The following is a 14,257-nucleotide window of genomic DNA, read 5'->3' as shown; positions in this document are numbered from 1 at the left end:
TTGTGTTGAGTTCGTTTTTAGATCTTTATTGGACATAGGTATGCTGAAGGCTCGGTGAACTAGGCTGTTGTATGTGGCTCGTTTGTGGGACTGGGGGTGCACTGAATCTGCAAAATTACGCAAAGACATCGATTTCCTTAAGCAATGTATATCACTTAACTTGACACCTAATTTTCTAAGAAGCAATAAAAAGAAACATCGGACTTCACCTCAAACCATCAAAACTCAAAACAAAACAAACAAAATATGGTTAAGAGACGAAATTAAATTCTTGTACAGGAAGAAATATTTTTTGAATCAGAAATTATACGACACTCACCTCGCAGCGACTAAACTCCTTTCAAACGCACAATGGACACTATTCTATCAAGAAGTAGAGAACAAATTATTCTACGAACTAGCCAAAAAACAGTCAAATTTGGAGAATAAACTCAACAGGCTAAAAAACTGCCAACTACATAACCAACAAACTAGAAACTCCAATAGTAACACGTTCGATCGTACGCAGTTTCATCCAGCTGTTGTAAATCTATCTAACACGCCCTTAAGTGAAACTGAACACTTAACTTTATCCAAAGGACCGAAACACAACTGGCCAAACTTGAACAGCCTCAACATAGCCGCTACTATGATCACAGAATCAGAGCTAGCCATCAGCAAAATGCCGGAAGACACGCAAAATGAGGTTAGAACCGATGTTAAAAGGAAACTGACTGATATCCTCCACAATTTAACCAACCCCGCAAATAACCTCAATAATAAAGAAAAAATTGCTGAACAAAAGCGCATATACGCCCTCAAGAAGAAAATTAAAGACAACGAACTCATCGTAACCAAAGCTGACAAAGGCAATGCAACAGTTATCATGGATAAAAAAGTATATATTGAAAAAACAAAAAACTTTTTCACAGACAGCTCATTTTCCATAATCAAAAAAGACCCCACCCAAAAAATTCAAAAACTACTTAAACAAACTCTTAAAAACACTTCATTTTTATTTACCGAACAGGAAAAATCCAAACTCATACATATGAACCCAGGACTCCCCACTGCTAAAGCTCTTCCCAAAATTCACAAAACCGGAATTCCCATCCGGCCAATTATCAACTATAGACCGAGCCCCTTATACAGAATATCACAATTCATCCAATGTTTCTTAAGAAAAAATTATCAATTCTTATCCAAAAAGTCTATTAAAAACACATCTGAGCTAGTAGAAAAACTAAACAAGTTCAATTTGCAACCGGATCACTCCATCCACTCTTTCGATATTGTAAACATGTACCCAAGCATACAAGTATCAAAATTAATTCCGATAATTATAAACAATTTAAACAAAAACAGCCACTTAAGCAAACTAGAGATACAAGACTATCACAATATTAAAACTTATCATCGACAATAACTTCTTCACTTTTGACAATGTCATATATCAACAAAATGGTTTGGCAATGGGGTCACCGGCCTCAGGTATCTTAGCAGAAATATACCTGGACTTCCTCGAATACACCAAAATTGACAACGAATTCGAAAACATTCTCTTTTGGGCCAGATATGTCGACGATGTCTTTGTAATCATGAATGAGAAATCAATTAACGCACCCACCACCCTCTTAAGACTCAACAATATTGATCCTCATATCAAATTCACACTAGAATCCGAATCAAATCAAAAAATCAACTTTCTAGATTTAACCATCACTAGAAACTCAGATTCTTTCAGTTATAAAATTTTCAGAAAACCCACTCAAACAGCCTCCACCATTCGCCAAGATTCAGTGCACCCCCAGTCCCACAAACGAGCCACATACAACAGCCTAGTTCACCGAGCCTTCAGCATACCTATGTCCAATAAAGATCTAAAAAACGAACTCAACACAATCCGCGGAATCGCAAAATTCAACGGCTTCAGCAATCATTTTATAGAAAGGATAATCAATAAACACAAACATCGCCCAAAAACTACCCTCAAAAAAGAAATAACCAAACCTCTAACATTTTCCACCTTCACGTTCAACAATGATATCTACAAGTTAACCAACATCTTTAAGAAACAAGGCGTTAAAATAGCCTTCAAAACCCACAATAAGAACATGAATGTTTTATACAATACTTCACACATCAACAAGACCAGCAGTTTTTTAAAATCAGGAGTTTATAGGATCAAATGTACCACCTGTAAAAAAACCTACATCGGGCAAACCGGGAGAAACTTCATTATCAGATACCACGAGCACACTAACGCAATAAAATACAACAAGTTTTCAGCCATCGGCCAACACATGCAAGATTATAACCATAATTTCACCAATATTGAACAAGACATGGACATCCTCGTATTAGCAAACAAGGGCCCTTTACTGAACATAATGGAAAATTACTACATACACCTAGACCAATACTTTAATGCCAGTCACAATCTCAATGAAATCTCAGAGAAACCCAACATACTCTTCGATCTATTTATCACTTTCCTCAGAAACAATAATGCAGCCAACCTAAACTCAATCCTAAATTTAATCAAAGGTACTTTTCCAAGACAATTACACTTTCTCCCGCACCCTTCAGCCCCACCTTAAGCCCTCTTCCTAAGCCATATTTCATTTCAATACAAGAACTTACTGTTTTCCATGATTATAATTTTTACAACACCCCATTTATACTTTATTCTTTGTTAAAAACCTCTTAGTATGTATATTCCTTATATTATTAACTATTACCATAACATCTCATTTCACTTGTTATTCTTTAAAATAATATTGTCTTAGGATTTCGCCACAAATGATCTTTGCTCCAATACGGCTGATGATGACCCCTAGATGGGTCGAAACTAGTACCGTATAATTTTGTAATTTTGTGAATATATTGTATTGAAAAGGTGGAAACATTTACGTTATTATTATTATTACTTATATATTATTTCAGTTTATTTTACCGAAAAAGGAGAGTTATTCCCTTTTTCCAATCAGTGGTTCAATTGATAGGGAATCTCTCACCTGGGTGACAGCTCTAAATGCAGATCATTGAGGACTGTGAATGCAGATTTTTTTTGTCTAATTCTATATGCATATTTAATGGAGTTGTCACTGTGGGCGAAAGGCTATGTAACATCAAAACTTGACGTGAAGAGGAGGGTGCAGGAGAAACCTGAATCATAAAGCTAGATGACACATAGGAAAGCAGTTCATAGAAAGAAAACCAGATGGCAGCAGCAAGCACTGAATGTTGTTGCTGTTGCCTTATCAGTTCACACTACACAGATGCAATAGGAACGGTGACTCTATAATGTGCAGTGAATCGGAACACTGTATCGATTCAGTAACGTGAAAGGAATCAAACGAACTGATTCAATAAAATGAATCAAATATTCCATCACTAGCAGGGAGCAGGTAGAGGATGTAAGTTGCTGGTTTATGTTTTTAATTTCTTTTAGTGCTGGGATGCCAGCCCCGGGGTGTAGGGGTAGCGTGACTGCCTCTTACCTGGAGGCCCCGGGTTTGATTCCCGGCCATGTCAGGAATTTTTACCTGGACCTGCTTTACATATGTTTTTAGAACATTTTAATGTGTTTTATGTGCTTGTACAACCGATTAACTCTTAAGTTTAGGTTAAGTTTTTAAGAATCACAACTTAAACCTCAAGGTCCTTCATACTTACATACCGCAATTTAAATGATAAATCATAACTTATATGCCCCATTAGACATATCCAGATATGCCAATCGAAGATGGGAACTTCCTTCAGATACTGTAATGTAATTTATGCAAAACATCAACATTGGCTAGCTGATGATGGCCAAATAGGCCGAAACCGGTACTGTAAGAACTACAAGTATAATAAATTGTATTGATCTGGTGGAATCCTTTCTTTTCCATATATGTGTAATCTATCAATACAGACATGAAGCTCATAAATAATGTTTAACATTGGCATCGGTTTTTTCAGCGATGGTAATATTTTATCGTGCATATGTTCATGGAGGGATATCGGTTCTGTATTCTACGTGTGGGGCGCGGTAATATTATATGCTTGGAATTTAGGGAGACCACATTGTTTTGCGCCTGTGCTTTACTTTGGTTTTTCGTAATTCATTTGCTTTTGCATTTATTTGTTATTCTTAAGTATTATCTGTGCGGGTTTTTTTTGGCTCCGTATTTTATAATTTTAGTGTTTATTATTTTTATTTTGCAAGGTGGCATCGGGAATTTCATGAAGATGCCCCTCCCTTAATTTGTTTTGTTGTGGCCTTCACCTTATTGGTCGTAATTTAGAATGCGCTATCCCATTTTATTCCTCTGTGATTGGCTGGGTCCTTGCGCCACTTTTGGTTTTTATCGTTTGACGCAACAGTTATCTTGGGGAGTCACATGATGGTCCCCTTTGTTTCGGGAGCACCGTTTTCTAGAGTCTGCTTTGACGGACAGATATTTTTGTGATTATTCTGGGATTATATTTATTTCTTTGTTTGGGTTGTGATAATTCAGTGCATCTGTCCCCATTATGTGTGTGATGATGCGAAGAATGGAAAAGTTGTTGATGTCTTCCTGGATGAGGTTATTTTGAGAGGTTCATATGGCCGTGTGATGCCTAGCTCCCATGTTAATCTGTATTTGTGTTCTATGTTCTGCCTTTTTCTTTTGGTAAATAGTGTGTGTTTACAAGCCTGATTTTTTCCTTCTTGTTTAATTTCAATAAACTCTGTTCTTTTCTAATTATTTTGTCATTTAGCAGGTTATTGTTTCCCTAGCACAGATATAGCAGGTTCAAACTGGCTTGATGTACGCTGCCTCTGGTCAAAATTCTCGGACTTAAGTATAGTTACCAGGGATTCTCGCTGCGTTGCTGATATCACTGCTGTATTTTGTGTGTCTTAGTTGGTATGGATTTCTGACTGACGGTACCTGGGTCTTACATAGTTCCTTTGGGTATGGTAGCAGCTGGGTAAGGGTCTGGGATTCAGTAGAAGCCTCACCAAATGGAAAAAGTAACGTTAATGATGTTTGGTTTGAGTCACAAGCGAGGCTGACATTTTCAACTTTGTAGATCTGTACAGTTCTAATCTGACAAGTGCTTGTGAATATTCCTTCATCTTTAAAGTCTTTGCAAAAAAAAAAAAAAAAAAAAAAAAAAAAAGCCAATAACCTGAAGTTAACCTTGTGTTCCTTACAGTGATCCAGTCTTGTCTTGATTTGCGCTTGGTTCCTTTCTATTACTTAAATTACATTAACTCATTAAATGCAAGTATGGGGTGGAGAAACAATACTTTTATTATAATACAATAATATTGTTGTAATCCAACTATTTCATCTTACAAAAAGATATGAATTGCCACAGATTTATAAATACAGATGGACAATAATTAAAACAAAACAGTACGGTAAATATAAAAAGACTGTACAGCTAGACAGAGATCTAATAACCAGGCTGGTATATGAGATCTTGAAGGATATCAGCATATTATTTTCATACAAAGGTAGAATCTTCCCTTAGGATACAACTCTGCTGCCCTGAAACAAAGATTATACAGTTTAGAGTAGCTGAAATCACATAAAAAGAAATCTTAAATACACAGTACAAATCTCACAGCTCATTAGTGAATTGAGGATAATTCATTGGGAATCTATAAAACTGTTGGCTAAAACATGCACTTGTAATATTCTAACAAATAATGGATAGTTAAAATCTTATAATTTACCTTCTCCAGTGTATATTTGTTAGATTATACAAAAAAATTATCATATCACAAAATTCTAATGAAAAACAAACAATTAACAATCCACCTTTCCTTTTGTTTGTTTGTTTCATTAGCAAGTTCGATTTTTGAAGGAACTGTGATAGATATGACAGATACAGGAAAATTTGAGAAAAGTGTATTCCTTTACTTTACCATTTGTGGAACTGCACTCAAGAGTACACATGCTAAAGAAATGTAACGTCTAAAGAACAGTAAAAATGTTAAACCTACATCTGCACTGGACAAAGATGGAGAGTAATACTGATAAATTCTGCAGAAATAAAACAGATGGGAGGAGCATTTTCATGACTTGGAGCATCCAGTTATAAAACAAAGTAAGTTATACAACGAACAGGAGGAACTGAAAATGACATTACTTGGGCAGATGGTGAAACTGGCAGTTAAGATGGAAATGGGCAAAGGCGTGGGAATAGAAAAAGTTACAGTACAAATTATAAAAGCAGCTGGCTCTCAGGGATTCTAGTGGACATACAGAAGTCTCAGAGAGCCTCCGTGGCTCAGATGGCAGCGCGCCGGCCTCTCACTGCTGGGTTCCGTGGTTCAAATCCAGGTCACTCCATGTGAGATTTGTGCTGGACAAAGTGGAGACGGGACAGGTTTTCCTACAGGTACTCCGGTTTTCCCTGTCATATTTAATTCCAGCAACACTCTTCAGTATCATTTCATCTGTCATTCATCAATCATTGCCCCAGAAAAGTGCGATAGGCTTCGGCAGCTGGCACAATTCCTATCCTCGCCGCTAGATGGGAACTTCATTCATTCCATTTCTGACCCGGTCGAATGACTGGAAACAGGCTGTGGATTTTCATACAGAAGTCTCAAAAACAAAACACTATTTGTTTTTTACGCCGTCGCACCGACACAGATAGGTCTTATGGCGACGCCACAGAAGTCTCAAGGGGGTATGGAAAGAAATAAACAGTCTCGGAGATTGGAAAAAGAAACTTTAGTTATTTGACGGTGAGATACTAGCCTGTCTAGAAAGCCAAGAATAACAGCCAAAAGGATCTGTCGCACTGCCCATGTAACACCTCATACTCTTCAGGACTCTGGGCTGAGCAGTAGTCGCATGGTAGGGAAAGGCCCGAAAGGCTTTGGCTTTTTTGCATCAATAAAAGTGCTTGAAATTAGAACATAAACATAGACAGATGAAAGAAACCAGCTCCAACCCTTCTGGGCTGTAGCAACACGGGGCTCTTGTAAAAAAAAGGAAAAGGCTAGAAAGGAAGATTAATCGGAAATAAATACAGAAAAACAGCTTGATTTAAGAAGTGGCAGATTAACAGTAGAATTCATTTTTAATACAAGGCAATAACTAGAAATAGATAGATATGATGATGACATTAATTGATTTACAAAACAAAAACGGAAAAAGAAGTGTTAGAAAACATAGTTTCAAAATGGTTCAACCAAACTTGTGCTGGAAATATTATTTGCAAGAAAGCAGCTTACCTTGCCCACCAAATGGGATTGATAAACTTCACTGTTTTCAATGGACAGACCAAGTGTTCTAAAAAGAGATGCGACCTAGTTTACAAATGAGTGTGAGGAGAAACAGCCACTGTTGATGATGTGACTGCTGAAAAATTGACCACTGTAAGACTACTGTCATTGCTGAAAGACTGTGAGCCCATTATCATTCTCAGTGTTGATGAAATGGGACTCTTCTTTAGCCTGCTTCCTGCCAAAACTAACATATAGAGGAGGGGCTTGTCTTGGTGGGAGGCTAAGCAAGGATGCTGCAATAAGAATGTCACAGAAAAGATGTCATCACTAGACATCAGTAAATCAATGCACCCTGGATGCTTTAAAAATGTTAGGAGCCAACAGCAATGTATGGCAACGTCCTTATGCACACTCTCAGGGCCTGTACTACGACTGTCAGGTAAACAGCCAGATACGTAGGCTGCAGTTTTGCCAACTAGAATTTAAATATTTTCTTGCATACTACCAACAGATTTTAACGACGGTATTGTAATGCGGAAGATGTAGTAACATTTTTATTGGGTTGGTAATAAGGTTACTGAAAGTATAGTGAAATTTAGCGCGGTGGTATACATGTTCCCTGGTGTTTTAGTTTGTTTAGCTCTTTTCGTTTTGAAATTGTATTACTAGAATCCTACATCAGACTCTTACTACGCTATAATGTGGAAGTTCAGGTAAAAAACAGAATTAGGACTGAAATATACACATATGAAGAAATGTTAAAATTAATAAACTGTATAATGAAACTGAAACTGTTATAGAAAATAACACTGAAAATGTAACCTTGACGCAAAAGTTAAGATTCAGGTTATGTATCTTTTTTGTCTAGTACTATTTACGAGTATGTATGTTACGGCGAAAGTAAAGTTTATATTCGTGATTAATGCCACTGATCCAGCGTAGGATCATTAATTTTATCATTAATTCATTTTATTGTTTGCTCATTGAATAAGTAGTTAGTTTCTTTCTTTTCAATACAATGTGAGAATAGTAACTGGCAAGCATTTATCTCACTCTAGCGTAAATGCATTTGTAGCAAGTTGTTATGAAGTAAAAGAAATATAACCTCCTTAACATCCTGATTCGACGGACGAATCGCCATGAACAACGTCGTATACCTTTACTCCATATGTGCGTCACGGATAGATCTGGAATAGAACCCACACTTTTGACTCGCATTTTAATGATTAGGAAATGTGTGCTACCACCTCTAGTACCCTACCGACTATAATTTAGAAGGTTAAAAAAAAAAAAGTTAGGCTATTGGGACTCAAACCCACGAAAAACTACATAGCAGCAAACAATGTTGCCCTAACGACAATGGCTACCCATGAAGCTTGCTGTTGACTGCTTGTGTGCTACTGATATAGTCAGTAGCAACAACTTGCTAGCTTAGGAATTCTTTAAGAATTCTGTGATAGCTGGACAGGAAGCATGACATACTTTATAAATATATGCATAGATTACATTGTAACAACTTAATTTCGCACAGCATCATGCAGATGTATATTCATCTTGATGTGTAGCCATCTTGATTCTTCACAGTAGCGACCCCGATAGGAGCAAAGTCCCAGATAAGAGCGTTAACAGCCTCTCCAACTTCGGCATAGCTATACTCGAGAATATTTTCCCAGATTGCACATAAACGAAAGTCGTAGTACGCGTTTTCAACCGAACTTCCAGATAAATGTCCAAACTGCCAAATAAATTTATACTGCACTTTTATCTGGCTGTCGTAGTACAGGCCTTCAATGCCAAAATGGAGTCGAAAAACTGCAAAATGTTACTGTTAATTGACCAGTATGCTGCACATCCTATGAATACACCTAATAGGAACGTACAGGTGTTTTTTCTCGTATCAAACTACATGAGTTTACTTCAACCTTTCGATCAGATTTATTGCATAAAAAATGAAGTGCCGGCAAACACTACTACAGCAAAGGTTGGTTAATACTCAATACTGATTACAATACAATACTCATTACTCAAACAACGAGGACATGATCCTAGTTGCTACGGTCTTTATACAAAGTTCTTGGGGACTGTTGATCAAATAGCTATTAGCAAATGCTTCCACAAGGCAAGGTTTTGAGTGAGAAATGGAACTGTTGATAGTGTGGAATTATTTTGTTAAGAAGATAGCTACACTTTACAGCATCGACTGAGTTAATGTATCTTTAAAGCTTTCAAGCCTGTCGAAAACACTAATCATAACACACAAACGCAGCCACTAACGAAGCCCTAAAAGTAGACATTAAAATTCTGTTAAACAATCATACTGTGCAACTCAATGCTTGGCATTAAAAACTAACAGTTAAGAACAGAATGAAAAACAAAAACAAGTACCTAATCATCACAGATGAACAGAACACAACAGTCATAATGGAAAAAGATGAGTACATAGAAAAAAAAAAAGATTTTATCAGTAACAACAGAATTCAAGAGTTACAACGCAACCCAACAAATAAATTTAAAAATGAGATAAAGCAAGTGATCACGAAAATAGATCTTATTCTCACAAAACGACAAAAGAAAAACTTACGATAAAGAATCTCAAACTCTCCACACAAAGAGCCCTGCCCAAAATACACAAAAACTTGTGTAACCATTAGACCATTTTATATTTTGAACTGTAAATTTCAAAGATGAACAAAGTTATAATTGTAAGCAAACTAATCAACCAAATGCTAAAAGACAATCTTGCTTAAAGAGGACAGGTCAATTCCAGTCGGAGGATATGTGTATGTATGTTAGGGTTTGTTTCTTGTTCTTTTTTTTTTTTTTTTTTTTTTGAATGTTAATGAAGTTCTGGTCACACGCTAGGTATGAATGCCCTTTGACTAAGAATTTATTGTGGATTTCTTTTGGTGTGAAGTCTGGATCTCTCAATAAAATATGTCAGTTTTCCTATAGCATTATTTGTTACATTTTATAGATATACACTTTTTATGGTACTACTATAAGCATAATTTAAAGTTATTACTTGCTTGTTGTTTGATGGATCACCTTTAATCATCCTTTATGAAGTTGCCTTTGACATTGCTGTTCTGCAGTTTCCACATGACTGTCTCACTGGTTTGCTTGGCAAACATGTCTTCCACCTGTTTTGATTTTCTGAATTTTCTTATTGGTTGACTCTCACCATGGCACAATGTAACGTCAAAAGCAACTTCGTTTACCACTGTTTCTGGGTAGGTCGTGTATCATTCCACCTCTCCTTTCTTGTGTTAATATTTATTTTGATACTTTTTGATGACTATTTATTTAAACCCTATACAAATATTCTTCTAAGGCCTACATTTACATTCTTGATCATCATTTTCACTTCACCTTGTCCAGCACCTGCCAGGTCAGGGTGTTGATGGCACTTTTCCACAGTTGCCTCTCCATCACACCTCTTCAGTAATTGTATTCCAGCCCAGTCTGCTTTTTCTTTTGCTGTACTTGACAGAGTCCATCCATCTTGCTCTGGACCTCCCTCTTGTCGTCCTTCCTTCTATCTTAGTCTCCAACACTTGTTTTGGTATCCTTCCCTCCTGCATCCTCGTAACATGTCCAAACCATCTCAATTTATTCTTTTCCATCTATCACTCAGTTTTTCAACCCCTATCTCTTTTCTGACCTCAACATTTCTGACTCTGTCTCTCCTTGGCTTCCCTATCATAATCCTCAGGAACTTCATCTCACCGGCCTGAATTTTACTCTCATTTCTTGCTGGCAAAGTCCAAGTCTCTGATGCATACGTTAATATAGGGGTATAGTACATCTTGTACTATATCTCTTTAGAATTCATAGGAACTCCTCTGTTCCACACCAGGTTAATTACATTCTGGTAGAACGTATTTGCTGCTTATACACTTCTGCTGATCTCCTCATCCAACCTGCATCTTGCATTATTTCACTTCCCCAATATTTAGGGTGGCGTGCACCAACCAAGAGTAAGTTCTACTTCTGTAGTAAAGTATTCCTGAAGTCAGCATTCGGCGACTTCCATACGAGAGTAAATTACTTCCGAAGTATTTTAATCCTTTCAGATACTCCTGGACTAAATTACTACAAGAGTAAAATGTTGAGAGCACCATCTTGTAGTATATTACTAAAGATATAAATAACGCATGAATATAGGTTAGAATTTACTCTCACGTCATGCATGGAGCAAGCTAAGTTTAGACTTGTTGACTAATGATAATATTGTGCCGTATATGAGAGAAAAGACGTTTCAAACGTGTTTATGGATTACTTAGATTATATTGACGATCTCAACGCAGAAAACAATCGGGAAATGTAATAGTTCATAGGCCTACAGTGCGTAAAAGGAAAGAGCCGTATAATGTGCACACGGAGAGCTTCAGGAACGTTTTTGGTCTTAGGAAGAAATCCTTTACTTCCCTTCTAAATCTACTTGGAGATCACTTACAGCTGAATTCCTGTCTTAATCTTGTTATATTTCTCAAATTACAGTTGCTGTGTGCAATACGAGTGTTTCGTACTGGAACATTTCAGTACAGTTGCCAGTGATCTAATTAACGTTTACCGCACAACTGCTGGCTGTATATTTCATCGTGTGGTTAAAGCAGTAGTTGAGGCTGAGAGGGAGGTACGCCTGCAAATGATGATTATTGTTTGGAAAATAAAAGGATATTCTTCACGTTGGCAGGTTTCCACACACCCTGGGTGCAACTGACTGTGACTGCACGCATATTCCCATTTTTTGTCCTCTCGGTGACAACGGTGAACTTTTCAGAAATCAGAAGAGGTATTTATCTTTTTTTTCAAATTGCTTAACGTCGCACCGGCACAGATGGGTCTTATGGTAACGATAGGGTAGGAAAGGCCTAGAGATTGGAAAGCGGCCGTGGCCTTAAATTACGGACCCAGCATTTGCCTGGTGTGAAAAATGGGAAAATTTCGCTGTGGATGTAGGCGATCTGTATGAAGAAATCACCATCAGTTTTAATTTTTTCCGCGTGTCCATGACTTTCTGCTTTGCTTCCGCCTTCGCTTTTAAGTTCTTCCCACTTCCACAGAATCTAAACTTGCTCTTCACTGCGTTTTCCGTCACTTGAAGCATTGAATTCTTCTGTCACGGCTTTCCATGAATTTCTTTTCTTATCCAGCATCTTTATGTTGTGTTTGTTACACCCTATATCCATTGCATAGACCGCAATTATCTCTATTAACAAGCATGTATCTTTTTCGCTTACGTTTTCCCCAGTTTCTTATCGCAACATAACCTCATCCATTTATATTTCTTTAAAGAAGATACACGATCACAACACTACTCCGCGAGTAACGAACGCTACTTCTATATTATTATTTATAAGTTTCATATTCCGTATTGATTGGATTCAATGTAATAGACAAGAAAAATGTTCCACCGATCAATACATTTATTGTGAATAAATTATTGCACTAGTACCGGTTTCGGCCTATCTTGGCCATCATCAGCTAGCACACAAATTTACAGTCATTAGACAAAATTACAAAGGTGTTACGTTAGAGCATCCGGATGTCTAATGAAAAATGGAAGTAAAATATATTGCAGTATGTTGCGTTAAAATATCTCTGATTAAAAGTGGTGATGGTTATAATAAACTAAAACCTATTGATTGAGCATGGACATGAGTACATAAACACATTAAAATATATATGCCAATCATAAGACACTAAAAAATATAGCACATTAAACACATTAAAACATGGTATATTTTAAAAACGTCTATTAAAATTTGAGTTCATGTTGCGTTGCATTCATTCTTCAATCCTCTTGTAGTTCTTGTGTTGATTAAGTTGTATTAGGTGAATATCGAGAATGTTCTATGGCTGATATACTTTGTATTGGTATGTTATAAGAACTCTTGTCATTAAAATTTCAAAATTGAGTACTGTGCAATTCAACTGTTGATGTAGTCAGGTAAGATTTATATATACAACAAGATAGGGTTTAATTTTAGAGCAGTTGGTGGTGGCACCTCTCTCGTCTATGCACGTTATATGGTTGTTATCTGTAAAGGAAAGCTAATATGAGTATAGCGTATGTATGAAGGAATGCCTGGATGTATGTGTGAAATGAAAAGAGTACTTACTGTTGTAGCTGTGGAGGTTGTGTACCGATATGTTTGGAAATTTGTTGTGTTCTGCTACGAGTACATCTGGGGCTCATGTTAGCTGTGTGGAGGGATGTTGGAGGAGGGGATGGAGGAGTGGCTATTGTGAAGGTAGGGGCGAGGTTAGGTTTGTGATTCGTCGGTTTATTATGACGTGTGTTTACTAATTTGAGGTAGTCATTTTTTATTGCAGGAATTACTTTGTCAAAGATGATACTGGTTTTCTCTGTAATGTCGTTAATGTTATGATTGGGGTTAGCGTATTGATCCAAAGAAATATAGAAATCTTCGGTTATGTTGAGCAGGGGGCCCTTAGAGTTTATGTTTAATATCATCATGTCATTATTGATGTCTGTGAAGTTGTGCTTAGATTCTTCTACATGTTGGCCTATTGATGAGAAATGGTTGTGCTTTACTGCATTTATATGTTCATTATAATGGACGGTGAAGTTTCTCCCTGTACGTCCAATGTAGCTTGTATGACAGTTGTTACATTTGATGCGGTAGACACCTGATTGGTTGTATTTATTATTATTATTGACTGTTTTGGTGTTGTGTATAGTGTTGGTGCTGTTGTGTGTGGTTTTGAATGCTATTTTCAGGTTGTGCTTCTTAAAGATATTAGTTATAGTATATATATTGGTGTTGTTGAAGGTAAATAGGACATAATCTTTTTTCGGTTTGGCTGTTTTGATTAATTTAGTTTTAGGTTGGGATTTAATTTTGTGGATTGTTGACCATTTCTTTGCTGCATCCATTGTATTTGGCTATATCGTGGATTAATTTTAATTCACCGGGCTGAGTGGCTCAGACGGTTAAGGCGCTGGCCTTCTAACCCCAACTTGGCAGGTTCGATCCTGGCTCAGTCCGGTGGTATTTGAAGGTGCTCAAATACGACAGCCCCGTGTCG

General features: G+C 37.0%; 1 protein-coding gene across 3 annotated transcripts in view; it reads right to left on the bottom strand.

Annotated features, from left to right (window-relative positions):
• Nucleotides 1-5,242: 5,242 nt before the first annotated feature.
• The window catches only part of LOC136866197 (inner centromere protein B), a 431,603-nt gene continuing 422,588 nt past the window's right edge, over nucleotides 5,243-14,257 (bottom strand). For all 3 annotated transcript variants that reach the window (XM_067142957.2, XM_068226499.1, XM_067142948.2), the window contains one exon: nucleotides 5,243-5,507. In XM_067142957.2, the coding sequence (XP_066999058.2) occupies nucleotides 5,487-5,507 (21 nt within the window). In that variant the 3' untranslated portion in view covers nucleotides 5,243-5,486. The remainder of the gene's footprint in view (nucleotides 5,508-14,257) is intronic.

Source organism: Anabrus simplex, chromosome 1 (genome assembly GCF_040414725.1).
Source record: "Anabrus simplex isolate iqAnaSimp1 chromosome 1, ASM4041472v1, whole genome shotgun sequence".
In the NCBI taxonomy this organism is placed as follows: Eukaryota; Metazoa; Arthropoda; class Insecta; order Orthoptera; family Tettigoniidae; genus Anabrus; species Anabrus simplex.
This window is presented reverse-complemented; position numbering and strand designations above follow the sequence as displayed.